Source organism: Equus caballus, chromosome 7 (assembly GCF_041296265.1).
Source record: "Equus caballus isolate H_3958 breed thoroughbred chromosome 7, TB-T2T, whole genome shotgun sequence".
NCBI lineage: Eukaryota > Metazoa > Chordata > Mammalia > Perissodactyla > Equidae > Equus > Equus caballus.
Genome location: NC_091690.1, coordinates 54,019,434 through 54,041,277, shown reverse-complemented (window position 1 = coordinate 54,041,277; position 21,844 = coordinate 54,019,434). Strand labels below are relative to the sequence as shown.

Here is a 21,844-nt window from a genome sequence, read left to right as displayed (position 1 = left end):
ACAACAACTCCCCATTTCATTCTCTCCTCAGAGCTTTCAGAAGGAACTCAACACTTTCAGTCCAGTGTAGCAGTCTTCAGACTTCTGACCTGCAAGACCACAGGAGAATACATTTGTGTTGTTTTAAGCTAGTATGTTTGTGGCAATGTGCTACAATGACATCAGGAAACTAATATAGGACATATGTCCCAAGTCAGAATGATGATAAAAACAATGGCTTCTGGATGTCTCTTTGTAAAGTTTACATGTGCATTGCAAAGAGACCCAAGAAGAGGCAGTCAGTTTTCTGTTTCTGGTTGTTATTGTGTCTGAAGTGTCCCTGCACTACTGTGTGCATTGCTGTCCATCAAGAGAACAGGCTTAGGAGGAAGCCAGCACATGGCAGAATGAACTGCAGCCCTGTGATTCTGTGCCTGAACCTATTCAATCTCTGAGGCAATTGATAGGAAAGATGATCATTGTTTTTATTGTTAGACTGTATTGGGATTGAGACTTTTGCCTCATTACTGCTGACGGCATGCATCCTCACTGATAGAGTTGAAGTATCTTAAACCATCCCAAAATGTAAACTAATATAATTGTACCAACTTTTTAGATGAGGAAACTGAGTTTAGAAAGTTGAAGTAAATTGTCAAAGGCCACCTAGCAAAGGTTTAGCAGAGGCAGGATTCAAACCCAGCTGGTCTGATTCCAAAATTCTCACCCTTAACCATTTGATCTCTGGTCATGTGTATTTAAATAAGTTGGCCCGGCTTTCTGGATCACTCATGGTTTATTTCTCTTTGTCACGTACTCACAGCGTAAGCCCAAAGCAATTGACACATCAATGGAAAGATGATATTCTAGAGATGAGTTTCGTCAAAGTCCCCATCATGTCTTTGTTTCTTAGACTGTAGATAAAGGGGTTAATCATAGGGGTGACCACCGTGTACATCACTGATACTATTGTAGTCTTCCTGGAGGAGTGAGTAGGTGCAGAACTAAGGTACACCCCAAAACCTGTCCCATAGAACAAGGAAACAACTATTAAGTGTGACCCACAGATGGAAAATGCCTTATACTTTCCACCAGCTGATGGGATTTTCAGGACAGAGGAGACAATTTGAGTCTAGGAGAAGATTATACCAAAGAGAGGAACAACACCCAACAGGCTGGTCACTAAATATACGAGGATGTTACTGATGAGGGTATCAGAACAGGCGAGCTTCAGAACATGAGCTAGTTCACAGAAAAAGTGGAGAATGTTCAGGTCTATGCAGAAGGACAGCTGCCTGCCATCAAAGTATGCACCAGGGCATCCAGAACACTAATAAGGAAGGAAAGAAGGATCAGAAGCCCGCAGAGTTTGGGGTTCATGATAACATTGTGCCTCAGTGGGTGACAGATGGCCACAAATCGATCATAGGCCATCATTACCAGAATTCCATTTTCCAATCCAGCAAAAGTTAAGAAAAAGCAGATCTGAGTGAGACAGGCTGTGTAACTGATGGATTTTCCTCTGTGTCTGAATGTTCACTAGCATCTTTGGGATTGCGGTGGTGGTGAAACAGATATCGATGAAAGACAAATTAGAGAGGAAGTGCCTTGGGGTGTGGAGGTGGGAGTCAGAGATGATGGCCAAGATGATAAGCAGGTTCCCAAGCACAGTGACCAGGTATATGGACAGGAACAGGCAGAATAGGAGAGGCTGCAGTTCTGAATCCTCTGACAGTCCCAGGAGGAGGAATGCTGCAGTCTCAGAGAGATTTCCTGATTTCATATTGTTGATAGCCCTGATTAAAAAAAAACGATGGAGGTGACAAGAAAACAAAACTTAAGAGAAACTTCCTTAATCTTGTCTATATTTTGGAATCAAATCAGTTACAGATATTTTCTCCTGCTGCTCTTCCCTCTTCCTTTCCTCTCCGTTTCCAGCTTTATATTCCCATGATTCTTCCCCCTGCACCGCTCCCTATCCCAAGTCTTTATTTTTCATCTATTCGTTGTCACGTATGGGGACTCGATGAGAAGAAAATTAGAATGAAATACTGTCCTCTGCTTTAAGATGCTTCCAAGCAAACAATAATCACAAAATAAAATTACTAAGGCTGATTTCTAGAATAGAGTTTGGGAAAATGCAGCCAGTGGGCAAAATCCAGCCTCCTATTTCTTTTGGTAAATAAAGGTTTACTGAAACACAGCCATTCCCTTATGTATTGTCCATGGTGGCTTGCGTGTTACAACATCCGAGTTGAATTCTTGTGACAGACGTCATACGGCCCACAAGACCTAAAATCTTCACTTTCTGGCTCTTTGCTAGAAAAATCTTCCTACCTCTAGTCTAGAAGCTTGACTACATTTAGGTTCAATTTCTGGCAAACATCCTTAAGTATTTTCACGAGGAAGTACGTAGTGTCTGTTTATCCTGCTTCTGGTAATTATTGCCTGGATCCATTAATTCTTCAGGAGTTGCAAAATGGTGACATCCTAATTCACGCTTCATTTGTTGGCTGAAATACTTCCATAAAGAGGAACTTTCCCTAATCAAATAGGTGATCACTCTGACATAGAGTTCTTATAAGAAAAGCAGAATACATCTTCATTCCTGTATTAGCCACTTTTTAATATGATAAATTGGCTTTCAGCATTATCTAAAGATGAACACTATGTCTTCATGAACTAATTTTAAATGTATTTGATATATTTCAATACATTGAAGTTGTTATTCAGATTGATTCTCCAATTGTCCTATCTTTGGCCAGTGAAAGCCTCCTCAAATTGCCTCCTGAGTCCTTCTGAAATGAAACTAGCACTCTCATATCTCCCTTAAATTTGGCATGAAAGATGGTCTATGTCTGTCAATGCCTTGGTCTTGAGTCCCCTGTGTTCCCATGATCCCACAGTGTTTACTGTCTGACAACACCAAAACAGGGTACACCTGCAGGACCTGAGATCAGTCAAGACTAGAGAATGCTGCCTGACCAAAGGAAGGCTTGTGTGAATCTGTCATGCATTAGACGTGTGTATATGTGAACGATTTTAACAGACACTGGGCACAGGTCTTCTGCTCCACAGAGTCACTTAGGAACCCAGGCTGATAGGGGCTCCACAGTCTTACAGTTGTATCATTTGGAACATATGGCATTTTTAGTCACAAATGTGGTGGATTTAAAATGTGTCCACAAATTCTTTGATACTTTCCATTAAGGAAAGATAAGTATGCTGGGAAAATATGATGATGCAATTTTCTCTTTATTATCTGAAGGCTAAAATGTCCCCCTTGGAAACTAGAGTGAAGCATTTATTTACCATAACAGAATAGTGTGAGAGATAATATATAAGGAACCTTAAGCAAATAAAATAACAATATTTGTGTGACATCCTCAGAGTCCTAGAGAGAAAGTATCTCTTAATTAGCTACTCCTGATATCCAGGCCACTTAACAAAGGCCCCAGAATGGTGGATGAAGAGACAGAAGTGAAATAGAATCAAATATGCTCTGATAATTATACTTTCAGGATAATGATGGGACTTACAACAATAAATGCAAAACGTTTGTCATAGTACATGCAAATAGTAAAATGTTAGTACTTTTTTATCTGATTATCTTTATGTGTGGGAGAGAAAATAAGACACTCAGTTTTGGAAGTTCCTTACATTTTCCTCACAGGTAATTTCTTACACAAATATACATGACCTTTTCTGCTTAATAGTCTTTGACCACATGAATGGAGGTTAAAAAAAGGAGGGATAATTAACTGCAAAAACATTCAAATATTAATGGGAGTCATTACAGTTAATCTCCATGCATACATTAATAGTCTGGATAGATCTGTTTGCCTTTTTTTTACTTCCTTCATAGGTATCTCATCAGTGTCTTTCACTCCCATCATTTTTCCTTTCTTCTTGCAGTTTCTGAGAATGAAAATTAATCAGTCTTTATCCAGCAGTAGAGGTCCCTCCCTCTATTTTTGTCTTGACCCATGTCTTTCATTTGTACCATAGACAATATAAAAAAATTTTCAAAAGTTCTCATCACAAGAAAGAAAAATGTGTAACTATGAGTGGTGATGGATGTCAACTAAACTTATTCTGTCATTTTGCAATATATACATATATCAAATCATTGTGTTGCATACTGTTGTACACTGAAAACTAATACAATATATCAATTATGCCTCAATTTTAAAAAAGAGAGAAAGAAAACGTAGAGTAAGCCACAGATCGGATCCTCCCTCCTATTATTACTGGTTCAGCCACCTCGGTCCCTGGTTCAGGTGAGAAGTCCTGTGAGGACCAACTCACGGCCAGCTCCAGGCCACTCCTATCCCCTCTGGCTTATTCTGATTCTTGAGAAATTGGGAGATCCTGGAACTCCCAAAAGCGGGAGTAAAAGATTGGTGTGTCCAAGCATCTGCTACTGTTCTTATGAATTAATGAGTTAAAGTCATTTCTGTAATGGTGTCTCAGTCAAATAAATCATTGATTCACATGTGCACTGATTCCACCTAATCCAAGCCCTTTGCTTCACAAATTGAAGCTCTGTGCAGCAAGTTGACTGTTTCCCGGAGAAAGACAAGAGATCTTGATAATGTCAAGCATATATGGGTAAGACTTGAACTCAGACAATCCTGGGTTCAATCGTGATTCCTCTAATTGTGACATGAATCTGTGATGTGGGAAGGTCCCTGAAATTCCCTGAACAGATAGAATTCTCTCATTTTTCTAATGGGAAGTACTGTTAAAAAGTGTACAGAGGTACTGCAGGAATGAGAAATGAATAGATGGAAAGCATCAAGCACAGCGCTCAGCACATAGGGCCCTGCATTGATTTCCATCATTTTTGGTTTTAGCTGTGGACAAGTCTTGATGCCTAGAAGGAAATTTGAAGGTGAGACTGAGTGAAAGAGGAAGCAGGGGAAAAGGAGAGAGGACACTCCAAGAACAATGTCCCAGCGGTGAGAAAGGAGGGATGTGCTCAAATCCCACTGGGAGCCCTCTTAGTATAATGAAGTAGAGGAGGAAATAACCCAAATAAACATCAGGATGAGAATAGATAACAAAACTTAAGGCATAGCTATGTTATGCCACATTATTCTAATGCTATTTTATACTATTTTAAGACTATTTCATCATCCTTAATTTTTTAAATATTCATCATAATTTCTTTAAATATTCAAAACTAAAACACTTATATTAGTTCTAGGGGTATAAAATTAAAGTAAAAAATTATTAAAGGGGAAAGGCAACAAATACAATGACAGCTACAGCAAGGTGAAATTTATGTAAATTTAAAATGATTAACTGTTGTTTATTTTTTATTTACTTTTGCTCAGGAAGATTCACCCTGAGCTAACATCTGTGCCAATCTTCCTCTATTTTGTATGCAGGTCACCACCACAGCATGGCTTGACAAGTGGTGTATTTCCGCACCCAGGATCTGAACCTGCGAACCTGGGCTGCTGAAGCAGAGCACGCCAAACTTAACCACGAGGCCATGGGGCCAGGCCCCAACTATCATTTTTGGTTTGTTTCTTTGTTTGGTTCTGGTAAGGAAGATTCATCGTGAGCTAGCATCCATTGCCAATCCTCCTCTTTTTTTTTTGCTTGAGGAAGATTCGCCCTGAGCTAATATTTGTGCCAATATTTCCCTACTTTGTATGTAGGATGCCTCCACAGCATGCCTGATGAGTAGTATGTCCACACTTGGGATCCAAACCCACAAACTGAGGCCACTGAAGTGGAGCATGAATAAATTTAACCACTTGGCCATGAGGCAGGCCTCTACTGTTTATTTTTATGTTTTAAAAGGTTATATTTTAAGCATCCCATAAAGTACAAAGAATGACAATAAATGGGGCTTAAACTCACCAGCCAGCATGATCAAATTCAAATATTGTGCCAAATTTACTTCACTTTTTCTTTTTCATAAAACAATGCAGATCTCCTTAAAGCCCCAGTGTGTTCTTGCATAATCAATACTGATCTTCCCTCACCAGGTGTTACCATGATACTGAACTTCACGTGGATCAGTCCTCTGGAGTGTTTTATATGAGTAATGATCTATCTATAAACATTCTGTTTATGTGATGTTACAGATTACATGTTCATATTTATTATACATGGTATAATACATATTTAATTTGGCAACTTTGTTTTTGGTTTCACACCATGTGTCTGAAATTTATCAAGATTAATACAAGCAGGTCAGGTTCATGAATCTTAACATAGTCTCACATCAATGGTCATTTGGGTTTGATATGATTTTCTTCTACAATAGAGAAGTATCTATAGAGATACATTCACATGCAATAATAGCGGTACACTAAGCATGGCAAATAATCATCAAATTCCAGAGTGGTAAAGCTCTGGGAAGGGAAGGAGAGAAATAGTAGTAAAGAGGACTTCATATGTATGTATAATACTTTATTTTAAAAGTCTGAAACTAATATGGCAAAGAGTCAGCATTAATCCAGAAGGCGGTTGTATGGCTGTTTTTCTGCTCACGGTGCTGTTCTGATGGTTTAAAATATTTCACGATGATTTGTTTTGGAGTTTTCAAAGAAACACTGGATAGCCAGACTAATGGGTCTCAGCCTCCTCTCCCAGAGTCCTCACAGAAAAGAAATAAGGGTGAGATTTGATTTGTCCTCGAAGGATGACATCTGTAACCAGGAATGGGAAAATTGAGAAGCCAAACTCACTTCACTCCAGCCCCACTCACTGCCAAAAAAATGAGAGAAATGAAAGAACTGTAGAATACCTGTTCAATTTCTGAAGGGGCTAATTCACGCTCAGGTGGGGAAAGAGTCCTTGGAATTAACAAGATAGAGTAGAAGCCAGAAATAATGAAAGCTGATTGCAAATTGGATGAAAGAGGGAAAGCAAATAGATCAAGAAGAGGGTCAAAAATTAGTTTGGAATCTCACTTATAACAATCCCACTGAACATTCTCTTACCTCTTTGTTGTCCTCTGGATAGGTTGGTTAAAAAAAAAAAAAACAAACATCTGTTCAATTTCTCACAGAATTTATTGGGGGACCTCTGATTACCTTGGAGCCATCAGAGTAATTTACCTCTCCTCTGAATATTGAAGGATATAAATAGGAAATCTGTCCCCCAAAATGACAGATGGACCAAGCAAGGCAACTGGATTCCTCGCAAGAGGGATCATCTCAGGAAGGAGACTCAGGTGAGTGGCTTCCTGATCTGAGCAGGGCTGTTGAGTGGAGTGGTCATAGGTAGACTATTTGAAGTCTCTTTGGCTCTGGAGGCTCAATTTCCCAAGCTCCTCATTAGCCAAATTTGTACTGTCATTTCTTCCCCAAGTCAGTTCAAATCCTTAAGGAGCATAGCTCATAGAAAAGGAGAACTCCTGGATGGCTGACTCCTGACCTTGAGAAGACAGGTATATGTCATTCTCTTCCCATGTTTCCTCTCACTTCCAGGCAGGGAACCTCATCTTTGGATTTTTAGGTCTGACCTTAAGGGAACTGGTGGACTTCTCCTTAGACCAAGTGTCAGATTTCTGAGTCAGAAATTATCACTAGAAGACTAGAGAACCTGAGTGGTATAATCCCCCACAGGACCAGAGACTCAGGGATGCAGAGAATGTATCATGAGTCCATCTCCACAAAGTCACTGCAAGAAATATTTATCTTTTCTTAATTAAAGTCCCTTCATGAATGAGGTTAGGCCTATTGTAGGAAAGAGGGAGCACAGAAACCAATTTACTAGTTACCTAGGCAGGTTTTTGGAGGTTGCCTCAAAAAAAAGACATTCGAAACAACAATCTTAAGCAGATCACCAAAAAACTACAAACTGTAAAGGAAGCAATTGATAAATTGTTGGCATTAATATTGGGAAACTCTGAAGGATATACAAGAACTCTCTGTACTATTATTTCAAACGTTTGCAAGTGTAAAAGTAGTTCAATAAAAAGTTAAAAATTTTAAACACAAAAGTTAAACACAAAAGTACTACATACTCATCAAAATGGCCAAAATGAAAAAAAACAATGTGAAATATTGGCAAGATAGTAGGAATGTAAATTAGTGCCACTTTGGAAAATTAGTTGATTTAGTATTGAACATATGTGACCATATGTATTCCTTATGCCCCAGAAATTGTACTCCTAAATATTTACTCAACAAAAACAAAGTTGAGCAAAAACGCCAGGCACAAATGTTACATATGATTAGGTAAAAGAATGCATATAACTCTGCAAATATACTAAAATCATTGAATTTTCCACTTCAAATTAGTGACCTTTCTGGTATGTAAATTATCTCTCAATAAAACTGTTAAAAATGCATGATTCCATACAGTACCTACATTCTGGTAGTAGGAATCAGGGTGATTAGTGATTGAAAGGGACCATTAAAGGATGATTCTTGGGTGGTGATAATATTTGTTTTCCTGACCAATGTGTGTAGCAAATATAGATGTGTTCTACCTTGTAAAACTTCATGGAGTTGTACACTAGTTTTAGATATCTTAAATGCAAACAAGAGAGTGTGCTGTAAAAAGTACAGAATTTCAAGGAGGACTTAACCATCCACAATCCTGGTGGGAAGATTCATTACGGACCTTGTGTTAGGAAATGATAGATTAAGAGACATGAAATGTATAAGTACATAAATCATTTCTAAGCACAACTTAAGGACTAGACTAGGAGTTCACTGGAAGCTATTCTACATGGATGTCATTAGGAGTTTTATCCAGCATGAGTTTTCTCATGATGCCTAAGGGATACGAGTTTACTGAAAGCTTGCCCACAGACATTACATTTATAGGGTTTTTCTCCAGTGTGTACTCTCTTGTGCACAGTAAGATTACTCCTTACACTGAAGGTTTTCCCACATTGATCGCACTCATAGGGTTTCTCTCCAGTGTGAGTTCGTATGTGTATTGTAAGGGATACACGCCTCCTAAAGGCTTTTCCACACTCACTACACTTAAAGGGTTTCTTTTCTCTGGTATGACATTTCATATGTCTCCTGTGACATAAGAGACCACTGAAGACTTTCCCACATTCCTTACATTCATATTCTTTCATTCTCATGTGAATTTTCTTGTGCAAAATCAGGAAAGATTTTATCCTGAAGGCTTTTCCACATTGATTACACAAAAAGGGTTTTTCTCCAGTATGAATTCTCACATGTTCTTTAAGGCATGAGCGATCCCTGAAGGCTTTCCCACAGTCATTGCACTTACAGGGTTTCTCTCCAGTATGGATTTTCTTGTGCACAATAAGATTAGAGCTCATTCTAAAAGTTTTTCCACATTGATCACACTTGTAAGGTTTCTCTCCGGTATGTATCCTCAGGTGTGTCTTTAGGGATGACTGACTACTTAGTTCTTTTCCACAGTGACTACATTTAAAGGATTTCTCTCCAGTGTGGATTCTCTCATGTCTTCTAAGGTATGGGAGAATACTGAAGGTTTTCCCACAATCATCACATGTATAGGGTTTCTTTCCAGTATGTATTGCCTTGTGCACAGTCAGCGCAGAGCTCCTACTGTAGGTTTTGCTGCACTGATTACATTTGTAGGGTTTTTCTTTTGAATGAATTCCTTGATGTTGTCTGAGAAGTGAGCTATCCCTGAAAGTTTTTCCACAGTCACGGCATTCATAGGGCTTCTCCCCAGTATGAATTCTTTTGTGCCGTGTAAGGTAAGAGGTTGAGCTGTAGGTTTTCTCACATTGATTACATTTAAAACATTTTTCTCTAGTGTGGGTTCTCATGTGCAACTTCATGGATGAGTGGTTCTGTAATACTTTACCACATTGACTACATTGAAAGGATTTCTCCCTGTGAGTTTTTTTATGCTTCTTAAGGTCTAAGGTTGAAGTTAAGACTTCCCCACAGACACTGTAGTCACAGGATTTCTCTCTTGTATGTTGTCTCTTGCGCACAGCTACATAAGAGCTCTTGATGAAGGTATTTTCATCTTTCTTATATTCACAGGATTTTTCCCCATGAAGAATTTTGTCATGTGGCTTAAGATGTGAACAATCTGTGAGGGCTTTCCCAGAGTCAAGGCATTGATGGGGTTTCTCTCCAGGATGAATTCTCTGACTCTGAGTAATACTGGATTTCAAGCTCAAGGCTTCAACAATTTCACACCATTCAATGGATTTGCCTCCATGAGTTTGCTCCTTTTGATAAAAAATATTGAGTTATGATCATGAGTTATCATATTCATTATATTGATGGAGAATTTCCCTTCCCATAAATTCTGACATGTCTAACACTTTATTAGCATTAGAGTTTACTTAACATTTTCATAGTGAATGTGCAAAGTTTCTGAGTGAGTTTATCAGCTTGAATAAGCTGAATGCTATACCAAATAGCTCCATCGAAGTCTCTTCAACAGAGTTTTAACATACAATTGTCTTAGAGTGAACTATATTTTAAGCATTTAATATCTAATCTCCATTATGAAAATATTTACTTTGAGGATTCTCTGTAACCATTTTGTGTGCTAGGTTACAAGTTTCCTTCAAATTAATGATATTTAGAGAATCTCCCGCTTTCTGTTGGTCAAACAAACGTGGTATCACTTGCCTCAAATTACCCTAATAGTTCATGTGCTCCTTTTCTATCATATGGAATTCTGGACTTCTAATATGGAGGACAAGAAATTATCCCATGTGAACCTTACCTCCCTCTTGACACTGAATGTTTCTTCCTCCAAAATATCTTGTTTATGTTGTGATTGTTTAGTTTGAAGGAGAATCATCCCATCTGAACAGATTGGGGAAAATAAGTTTTGGAAAAGACATGATGACAATATGTTGACAAAAGCAGTTAGAGCCCAAACCCAATCTGAAACAAATGGGAAACCTAACCAGGTGGCTAGAGTAGGAAATGGTAGGATGATGGTGACAAAGAAAGTGAGACTCAGGTGGATTTCTCTTCAAATATTTATGCTAAACTTGGGAAAACAATGTGAGAGAACCACGAATTCATGATCAAAGGAAGAATACTTACATGGTTTAGTATTTTGCGTAATACTAAAGAATGGTTCTTTCATGATTGAAAATTACATTGACAGGCAAAGGCTATTATATTTGTAAAATGGCAAGAATTAGACAATGATTCCAAATTTAAATATCATACAGAAAGATCTATCTTCCCCTCAGAGCATAGGAAAGTATGAAATGATAGGTAAAAAGTGAAAGAGTAGGGAAAGCTGACACTACACGAGGAAGCTCACACCAAATGGTCTCTGCTTTCTCCTTCAATTTAAAGAGTATTTTTTAAAGTTTTCTGTTTAACATTTCATAATGTACCTCCTCCTCACCCCAACCAGATCTGGTAGGCAAAACATTCATATATGGCTGGCACTCACCTGAACAGGTGTCTTGGTGAATTCTTCTCTCTACTGTCTCCATTTCACCCTTTTGCTCCATCTGGGTGATCAGGGTGGGTTTTCTCAGTTGATGTCCTACAATGGGGAGCAATAAATGTGAGAGAACCATTTGGTGTACACAACAACTGCCACAAACTATAGCAACACCTTGGTCTTTGAGGTTCTGAAGATAGGCAAGAGTGACTTTAGGAGCAGCAAAATGACAACAAATTGCTAATCGACAAAACAAAAGTAAAGCCTGTGGGAGTGTGAAAGATGACATGAGTGGAGTCATATTAAAATAGAGGCAGAACAGCCATTTCGGAGGAATTGCCTTGCATGTCTTGTTTTCCACATCTCCCAAACTGGACCAAACCACCAACATTCTAAGAAGTCAGTAAGGACAAGAGCACTCTGTCCTTAAAAATTGATGAAATTTGACTTTGCAGATGACTGAATCTCAAACCAACCAATGAAGTATAAATCTAGCCTTTTGCGTGAAGACAGAATCTCAAGCCAATCTATGAAACACAAATGTAGCCTTACTCATCTGGCACCAATGAACTCTTCTTTAATACAGCCTATCTCATCCTCTTCCCTTTTTCCTATAAAAACCCTGAGCCCCTCTCTCCTGTTATCGAGACACCATTTGGGTTTCTACCTGAATTGGTGCTCCCTGCATTGCAATTCTTTGACCCAAGGAAATGTTTTGCCTCTTAAACTGGTTTCTGTTTTTGTAGGTTGACTTTGTTTTGAAGCAGATGAACTTCCAGAATGACAGAATGAGGACACTGGTTAACCCATCCTCCCACTAAAACAACAAATGATGGGTAAAACAACCAGAATCAATCATTCCTGAACTCTGGAGATAAACCAAAGCCATAGAACAAATGGAAAATTGTCTATCCAAGAGAAATTACTGAGACTTCATAAGAGATCAGGATCTGTGACACTTTAACTTGAGATTATTCCCATCACTCTTTCCTCACCAGCTCTGTGGCATGGTAACTAAAAACTAGCAGCCTTGGAGTCAACAGAGAGGTCTTATCTCTTTTGCAGATCTTTTAAAAAAAAGTCTCCAGAGCATGTTCAATATTTTATTGCTAAACTTGCAGCTCCCTAGAAAATCTCTCTTCTCATCATGTTGCAGCTATTTGATTTGACTCAGATAAGTTCCTACCCCAAGGCACTACCAAAAAATAGCAATCTGCTAGAAACATAGCTAAATGCTTAAGGGTATGATTTCACTCAGGGCAAACAAGAGATTGGCTGGGAATTTGAATGAAAAACAAGAAGATCTAGACAATGATAGCAATCTTTGAAAATCTCCAACAAATTCCCAAGGATCTAAAAGTCTGTGTGCATGAACAAGGCTGTGCACATGCCCAGGAAAGATTTATGAAGGGCTAAGTCCTAAGGCACTCAGCTTCGGCTGACTTGTAGACTCTGTCCAAGCCAGAAGTGAAAGCTAAACCTTATAAGTTGCCTGAAGCTTAAAGGCAGGAATTCTCACATAGATCTCCTTGGCAAGGGGTGGGAGAGATATAGGCAAGGCATTTAAGAAAACTCTTTACCAATCATTGGTGGACTAGCAAATTATAATGATCAGGTAGTGACTCCTAGGAAGCAGGCTTAAAAATAAAAACAAGGACTTAAGAAAAAAAAAGCTAGCAGAAAACTGTGGCTGAATGCTGCAGGAAATACAGAATTTGCAGCATTTATCTAGGGAAGTCACTAAACAAATAAACACCAACAAGAAAACAAAAATTGGCAACAATAAACCTTTATGGCAGAGGGATCAAATACCAAAGTTGTCAAAATACATTATCTAAAATGTCCTGTTTTCAACAAAAAAAATAGGACACATGCAAAGACACAGGACAGTATACCATATATACAGGGGAAGAAAGGCAACCATCAGAAAATGTTCCTAAAGTGACCCAGATTTTGGATTTAGTAGACAAAGATTTAAAATCATCTATTAGGGGCTGGCCTGGTGGCATAGTGGTTAAGTTTGTGTGCTCTGCTTTGGCAACCCAGGTTCTCAGGTTTGGATCCTGGGCTCAGACCTACACACTGCTCATCAGTCCATGCTGTGGTGGCATCCCACATACAAAATAGAGGAAGATGGGCACACAGATTAGCTCAGGAACAATCTTCCACAAGTGAAAAGTAAAATAAAATAAAATGAGGGGCTGGCCCCGTGGCCGAGTGGTTAAGTTCGTGCGCTCCGCTGCAGGTGGCCCAGTGTTTCGTTAGTTCGAATCCTGGGCGCGGACATGGCACTGCTCATCAGACCACGCTGAGGCAGCGTCCCACATGCCACAACTAGAAGAACCCACAACGAAGAATACACAACTATGTACCGGGGGGGCTTTGGGGAGAAAAAGGAAAAAATAAAATCTTTAAAAAAATAAAATAAAATAAAATAAAATGATCTATTATAATGGACAAAGACTGAAAACTTTTCCCCAAACATTAGGAACAAAAAAAGAATGTCCACTCTGGTCATCTCTATTCAAAATTATACTGGAAATTCTAGCCAGGCAATTAGGCAAGGAAAAAGAAATAAAAGCCATCTATTTTGGAACGAAGAAAAATTATCTCTATTCACAGAAATCTGAAGGCATCCACAAAAAACTATTAGAACTAATAACCAAGTTCAACAAAGTTGCAATGTACAAGATTGCACACAAAATATCAATGGTATTTCCATACACTAGCAATGAGCATACTGAAAATGAAGTTAAGAAAACAATTCAATTGACAATAGCATAGGAAAAAACCTCAGGAATAAATTTAACAGAAGAAGTGTAAGAGTTGGATGTTAAAAATTATAAAACAGGGGCCAGCCTGGTGGCACAGTGGTTAAGTGCGCAGGTTCTGCTTCAGCTGCCTGGGGTTCACTAGTTGGGATCCCGGGTGCGCACATGGCACCGCTTGGCAGGCCATGCTGTGATAGGTGTCTCACATATAAAGTGGAGGAACATGGGCATGGATGTTAGCTCAGGGCAAGTCTACCTCAGCAAAAAGAGGAGGATTGGCAACAGTTAGCTCAGGGCCAATCTTCCTCAAAATATATATATATATAAAACAGTGTTGGCAGAATTTAAAGACCTCAATAAATGGAAAGACAGCCTTTGTTCATGGATTGGAAAACAATATTATTAAGATGGCACTATTACCCAAATTCATCTACAGATTCCATGTGACCTTAAACAACGTCTCACCTGGATTCTTTGCAGAAACTGACAAGCTAACCCTAAAATTCACATGAAAATGCAAAAGATCCAGAATAGTCAAAACAAATTGAAAAAGAAAAACAAAGTTGGAGAGCTCACACTTCCCAATTTCAAAACTTACTACACAAAGCTACAGCAATTAACAGCAAGTAACAGCATGCCTAAGGATAGACATATAAGCCATTGGAATAGAATTGAGCATCCAGAAAAAAATACGTAATTTGACTTTATGAAAATTACAAACTTTTATGATATAAGTTACCATCAAGAAAGTGAAAAAGCAGCACAGAATGAGAGAAAATATTTGCAAATCATATATCCAACAAAAGATTTGTATGCCAAATATATAAAGAACATTTACAACAAAGTAGGAAAAAAAGGCAATCCGATTTTTAAGTGGGCAAAGGATTTAAATGGACATTTCTCCAAAGAAGATATACAAATGGCCAATAAACACATGAAAAGTTGCTCAACATCATTAATCATTAGGGAAATGCAAATAAAACCACAATGAAGTACCATTTCACAGCCACTAGAATAGCTATAATTAAAAAGACAGGCAGGGGCCAGCCAGGTGGCATGGTGGTTAACTTCCCGTGCTCCACTTTGGTGGCCCAGGGTTCACCGGTTCAAATCCTGGGTGTGGACCTATGCACTGCTTATCAAGCCATGCTGTGGCAGGCATCCCACATATAAAAAAAAAAATAGAGGAAGATGGGCACAGATGTTAGCTCAGGGCCTATCATCCTCAGCAAAAAGAGGAGGATTGGCAGTGGATTTTAGCTCATCCACTTGAGGAGCTTTCTTCCTCAAAAAGAGATAATCTTCCCCCCCCCCAAAAAAAAGACAGGCAATAAGTGTTGGTAAGAATGTGGAGAATTTGGAATTTCATGCATTGCTGGTGGGAACGTAAAATGATACAGTTGGTTTGGAAAACAGTTTGGCAGTTCCTCAAAATATTAAGCATAGAATTACCAAACAACTCAGTAATTCCACACCTAGGCATATACCTAAGGTAATGAAAACACATGTCCACACAAAAACTTGTACGTTAATGTTTGCAGCAGCAATATTCATAATAGCAAACGTGTTAAAAACCCAACTGTCCTTCAACTGATGAATGGATAAACAAAATGTGGTACCAACTTAAGAGAATATGATTCAGCAATAAATAGGAATTAAATACTGATGTGTGCTACAACATGGATGAACCTTGAAAGCATTATGCTAAGCGGAAGGAGCCAATCACAAAAGACCACGTTATATGATTCCATTAAAAGAAGTGTTCAGAGCAGGCAAATCTATAGAAACGGAAAGTAGGGGCCAGCCCCTGTGGCCAAGTGGTTAAGTTTGTGCTCTGCTTCCACGGCACAGGGTTTTGCTGGTTCGAATCCTGGGCGCGGACACGGCACCGCTCGTCAGGCCATGCTGAGGTGGTGTCCTGCATGCCACAACTAGAAGGACCCACAACTAAAAATACACAACTATGTATGGGGGGGGAAGAAAAAGGAAAAATAAAATACTTAAAAAAAAAGAAAATTGAGGAAAGGCAATGAAAATGTTCTGGAATTAGATAGTGGTGTTGCTTGCACAACTCTGTGAATATACTAAAAAAATTGTTTTGTATAATTTAAATGGGTAAATTATGATATGTGAATTATATCTCAATACAGCTATATTTTTTAAAGTAAAAATCTACGAAAAAACCTAGTCTGTACCACTAGGTGACTGGGGCTTACTCATCCCAGAAACCCACACACACGCTCAGTAAATACAGGAAGGGATTGTGTCAGCCTTACCCAGGGAAGCCAAGTTTTTGTAGTTCTCCAGCATCACATCTTTGTACAGTTTTCTCTGAGATGGATTCAGCAATGCCCACTCCTCCTGGGTAAAGTCCATGGCCACATCCTCAAAGGTTATTAGGTTCTAAAATACCAACACATTCTGTCTCAACCAGCAACCAAACCCATCAATGCTGCCGGGAAGAGGGTCGTGGGTGATAGCACTAGGGATGAAAGACCTGTTTCATAGTAATTTCAAGATTCTGAGGACTCTGTTCATTTAACTCAGGAACCATTTCTCAGAATCTTCCCTTCTCTATTCCTGCTCGCTCTTTAAATGATCTCATCCAGTCTCAAGAATTTAAAGCATCTCTAACATATGATGAAATGTCTCTCTCCACTTCTAGCCTGAGGCCTTTTACCGTTTTACTTTCTTCTATCTCCAGGATCCAACACAGGCCTGAACACATTGCAAGCATGAGAGAAATACTTGCTAAGTGAATAAATTATTTCCCACAGAGTGATCATCCATTTTTTGAGGCTCCGACAATCTTATATCTTTCTTTTACTTTCCCTAACAGCACTAAGTAGGAAGGATGCCTAAAAAAATTGTAAATAGTAGGGTGGTGGAAGAATTCTGTTGGAAGTCCCTGAACCACCATTGGAAGTCTCAAGATGCAGGTTGGGTGGTGTTAGAAGGAGACGCATTCACCACAGGGGACAGGAATGTATTTTAGAAGAAAGAAAAAAGATCTTGACTCACTTGTAACCCAGAGTGGAAGTTTTCCACCTCTGTAATCCTCTCATGGGCACAGCCAGGGTCCTTAATAGGCAGAGCTAAGAGGAGAGGGTGACATAAGAGTCTAGGCAGATCCAATACTGTAACATTCACAAGCCTAAAAAAATTGCCCAACATCAATTCAGTCACACATACACACACACAATGAATATTAGCCAGAGCAACCTGCCCCATCCAGAGCCATAAAATAGGTTGCCTTGATACCCACGGTGAATGGACATATAGTCACAATTTTCTTAGCAATGACATTGAAATTCAGAAAGGTGGACTTACTATCTTTCCCAACTTCATGAAACAAATCGATTGGATAATGACATGCCATTCATAAATTTTCTTTCCCCTCTCTGCCATGCACATTTGTGCTTCCTCCAAAATTGCAAAAGGCTTTGAATCAGACATGAGCAAATTCTGGGGCTCCAAGGGTCCATGGAGCTACACACTCACCTCCTCTCATTTCAGCCCTTCTTTCCCATCCTTCTCTGTGGCTATTCAGCTCCCTTCCTTTGTGCCCACTTTAAGGTGGAGAGATCACCTAATCATAGTGAAGTGTATCCACCTTAGGAACTCACCAAACATACCAGACAGAAGTGTGGCTGCCATTTTGCAAGTCTGTGAGTAATATGCCCAGACAGCAACTAGGAGGACCAGGATGCTCCTTTTCTTGCTACTATGGTCCACACCAAGCAGGGCTCTGAAATACATATTAACAAGAGAGTTCACAGGCTTTCCATTTCTCCTTTGCGTTGAGGACAATTCCATCGTAGTGCATCCAGTACGTATCCCTTTCAGATTCAAGCTGTCTTTCATCCTGGGGCTTTGGTTTGCGTGGCATGTACAATCTCAAAGAAATATGGTAGACGTTCTTTACCTTCCCCATTCCTAATGTATATCCTCCACATATCAAACCACATAACCCACCACTTATCAAAAATCCCACCTCCACTGAGGCACTTCACTGGCTTCTTATCTGAATTGACACCACCACCGACTTATTGACACCAACACTGACAACCTGACTTATTAAAGTCATTGGCACCCGACTGTCATGCTTCATTTTGACTCCCAGGCCTGCCTCGATTCAAGATGATTCTATGTGCTTGGTCATAAACTAGCAAATATCACATGGCTTCCTCATTTCAGACACATACTTTGAACTTATCATCACCCGAGGTTCTTCCCCTCTCCAAGGTAAAAAGACCAACATCCCACTCTGAACACAACTGCTATATTTCCACCCTATTCACTTTTTAACCTGTACTATATCTGTTCTCTTACCTCATAGAGGCCTCTATTCTGTCCATTCTTCCACTATATTGCTATTTATAATCCACATTTCCTTGGCACTACATAGAAAATGCCATGGCCCATCATTTCAATATGTTTTTCAAAACCTTAAATTCCTCTCTCTCTCTGTCCTATTATAACACCTGCCCTGGATAATTCCAACCATCTGCCTATCCTGCCTGGGTAATTCCTACCCAACCAGTTATATGTGAACCACTACAAATTTAAGCCCATCTACTCTAAATGAGCTCTCAACACTAAAAGGAAAGCAAAGTTCACCAGGCAATTTAATCTCGTTATCCAAAGACATTTTCAGAATTTCTCCAGGATTTTGAATCTCGTATGGTCTCAACATTCCCTTTTCAATAACGAATGATCTTCCATCTTCCTTCACAGAGAAATGATTAACAATGATGAGAAGGATTTCTTAGCTCTTGCCACTAATTCAAAAGTCATCCCACAACAGCATGGTTTCTTTTTTCTTTCACTTTGCAAACAAGAAGTCTGCATTCTTATCTAAAGCCGATATGTCCTACTTTGCTCTGCCAATGTTTTCTATCTTTGGCACTACTGATATTTGGAGCTGGATACTTCTTTGTTATGGGGGCACCATCCTGTGCAGCATCTTTGTAATCTACCCACTAGATGTCAGTAGTATCTCCTCTAGGTGTAAAATAAAAAACATCTCCAAGTATTGCCAAATGTCCCCTAGGGGGCAAAGTTGCCCCTGTTAGGAACCACTAGTCTAATCCTTTCCTATCTTCTCAAAAAGCTTGCTTTTATTAGCTCTTTATTAGTTCTTCCTTTCCATCACCATCAGCTTCTACCCCACTATACTTATCCCTTTAACATCAAAACATAATCGAATACCTCCCATTTTGAAACAAATTCATGCCTTGGGCCCCACTTAGCTCTCCAGTTACTGCTCAATCTCTGTGCCTCTTTATCTTCAGCTTCTTCAAAGAGTAATCTACCCTCACACTCTCCCCATTTCCTCACCTCTCAATATATTCCAACCTGGTTTTCATCCCACCACCACTTCACTGACACTACTCTGCCAAAATTGCCAAGGATTTAAGAGAATTAATCCAGTGAATGCATTTCTGTCTTTGACTTAGTTGGTCTCTCAGGAAAATTTTATCCTTAGTGTCTTCTAGAAATGATTCTCTTCCCTGGGCTTTTGAGACCACCATCTCCGGGTTGTCATATTACTTCTCTAGCCACTCTCTTTCAGGCTCCTTGGAAAGCTCCTCTCCCACTGTTGACTGTCCCCCAGGCTCAGTCCTGGCCCCTATTTCTTGCCTTATTTTGTGCATTCTATATTTATCCTTTCGCTTGAACTTAATTCCCATCTCTATGCTTGTAACACCCAAATCTCCAGTTTGGGATCTCAAGTTTAAGCGTAAGATCCATATATCATGGTGTCTTTTCAAAGACAGCCATCTAAAATTTTCATAGGCACCTCTGATGAAACTTAGGGAACTTATCATCTCCTCCCAAAAAACTGTTTATTTCAAACATTTGCACTCTCAGTAAGGAGTATTAGTGCTGTAGGTATTCAAGGCAGGCAGAAGGGATCATTGGTATCACACCCCTCCCTTCACTGCCACCCCACAGCTATAATTAATCGAAAGTGATGATTGTTTGACAAGGCTTTCTCCCCTCCTGTGGACTGCAATCTATTAAAACCTAATAGAATCCTTGACTCTCTCCAGCAGCCCACAGCAGCAATTGAAATTTTAATATAGGCACATTCTCTCCCCCATTCCCAAAAGGCAGCGGCAATCACTTGAAACGAACACTATTCCTCGCTAGGCTCCTCTACTCTACCCCACATCACAAATCTATTGAAACTCAGAGTAACCCGAACCACGCCCTTCTCTCAACATCCAAATCCAATCAATTATTCAACTGCTTTCTCCAGAGAAAATCTCCCCAACTACTGAACTCTCCCCCCTCCCCTGCCACATGGATAAATCTTCCTCTTTGTTATTTTTCTGCCCATTTAAATGTCATTTCCTCAGAATCACCTTTATTGTGAGCCCCATATCCAATATAAAGCCAGCCGCCTCTTATTTTATTAAGAGCTCTCTCTATTCTTCCTATGTAGACCTCGTCACTATTTGTAACTATATACTTAGTTCTCCGCTTAATCATGTTCTTTCTCTTCCTCTAGATTGCAACGTCCAAAAGTACAACAGCGTGGTCTTTTTTTATTAAAACCCTATACCCAGTCACTAGCACATTGCTAGCCACATGGTAAGTGTCCAATACTCTGGGTGAAGACATTAACAAGTCACCAAAGCATCAATTCCACCTTCCATCTGTCCCCCAAATCATCATTTTGTACTACTTTGCAACCATCCAGAATCTAGATTCCCATCGCTCATTCCTGAACCTTACTACTAATCCTTAATCTTTTCTCCATTCAGCCCAGCTCCCTCCTCAAGGTGCAGCTTGCTCTGCTAAACACAAATCTAATCACGTTACACCCCTGCACCCAAAGGCTTCCCACCTGCCTTGGAATTGAGTCCTTAACTTGCTTTCAAGGTTCCGAGTCAATTGGTCAGGGCTCTTGCAATTTAGTTCACCTTGATTTCAGCCATGTCCTGTCTTGCTCGGTTCCAGGAACACTCCAGGCACTTATTTGCTTCAGGGACTTTGCATGTGCAAAGCCCTCCTGCTAAAATGCGCTCCACCCACTCCTCCTTCCTGGCCCCATCACAGCCCAGCCCACTGCCCGGCTGTATCCTAATCATTTCTAAGGTTGACGCTTTAATAGCTTTTCTTTCCAAGAGGCTTTCTGAACCCTTAGACGGAGCCCTTTCCGACATGCTGTCATTTAAAATAACTCACAATCAGCTATTATTTACAACTAGGCTTAATAGCTGAACTGTAAACTCCAGGGGACCTGACCTTTATAAATTTTGTTTGCTGTTATACCCATGGGACTGAGCAAATTGTAACAAGCTCAGTGTAGGCATGTCATAAATATTTGTGGACTACTGACAGGCAACAAAATCTCACCCCAACAATTTGTTGGTGTGAACACACCAAATTATAAGGCATATATATATACTAAAACATATTATAATAAAAGATAAAAGCAATGAAGTTTATTAGTGAGTTTTTAAAATAAGATAAATCCTATTTAAGTAAACAAGGCATCAACGTCTGCAAGAGAATACCTTTTCGTAACCAAATTCACTGCATTTTAAACCAAACTGGATACGGAATTTGCCTTCATTATGTTTTATCTGGTTTGGGGGGAAGTAAATATTTACTTCATTAATACAACATGAGATCAAAATTCGTTCCACATAGAGTCAATCCAACTCTAATTTCAGAACATACCTTGATAACGTTTGCATTACTCTTTTTTAGAATGTCTTGACTTTCAA

The 21,844-nt window shown here is 39.4% G+C and overlaps 1 protein-coding gene and 1 pseudogene across 1 annotated transcript; both read right to left on the bottom strand.

Annotated features, from left to right (window-relative positions):
- OR7G3P (olfactory receptor family 7 subfamily G member 3, pseudogene) lies at nucleotides 845-1,759 on the bottom strand (annotated as a pseudogene).
- Nucleotides 8,597-21,277, bottom strand: LOC100062381 (zinc finger protein 431). The gene is made up of 5 exons (XM_070275001.1): nucleotides 21,035-21,277; nucleotides 16,379-16,505; nucleotides 11,338-11,433; nucleotides 10,648-10,730; nucleotides 8,597-10,141 (listed from the first exon to the last, which is right to left on the bottom strand). The coding sequence occupies exons 1-5, from the start codon at nucleotides 21,275-21,277 to the stop codon at nucleotides 8,696-8,698; spliced, it is 1,995 nt and encodes a 664-aa protein (XP_070131102.1). The 3' UTR covers nucleotides 8,597-8,695.
- Nucleotides 21,278-21,844: the final 567 nt, after the last annotated feature.

Bases quoted from the DNA above. Each gene is read 5' to 3' on its own strand.
- LOC100062381 (XM_070275001.1), bottom strand. From the start codon at position 21,277: ATGTCGGAAAGGGCTCCGTCTAAGGGTTCAGAAAGCCTCTTGGAAAGA. The intron at 16,506-21,034 runs GTGAACTAAATT...TTGGTATTTTAG, and splicing joins AGGACATGGCTGAAATCAAG to AACCTAATAACCTTTGAGGA. The intron at 10,142-10,647 runs GTAAGGTTCACA...TTTTATCAAAAG, and splicing joins CATTCAGTGTCAAGAGGGAG to GAGCAAACTCATGGAGGCAA.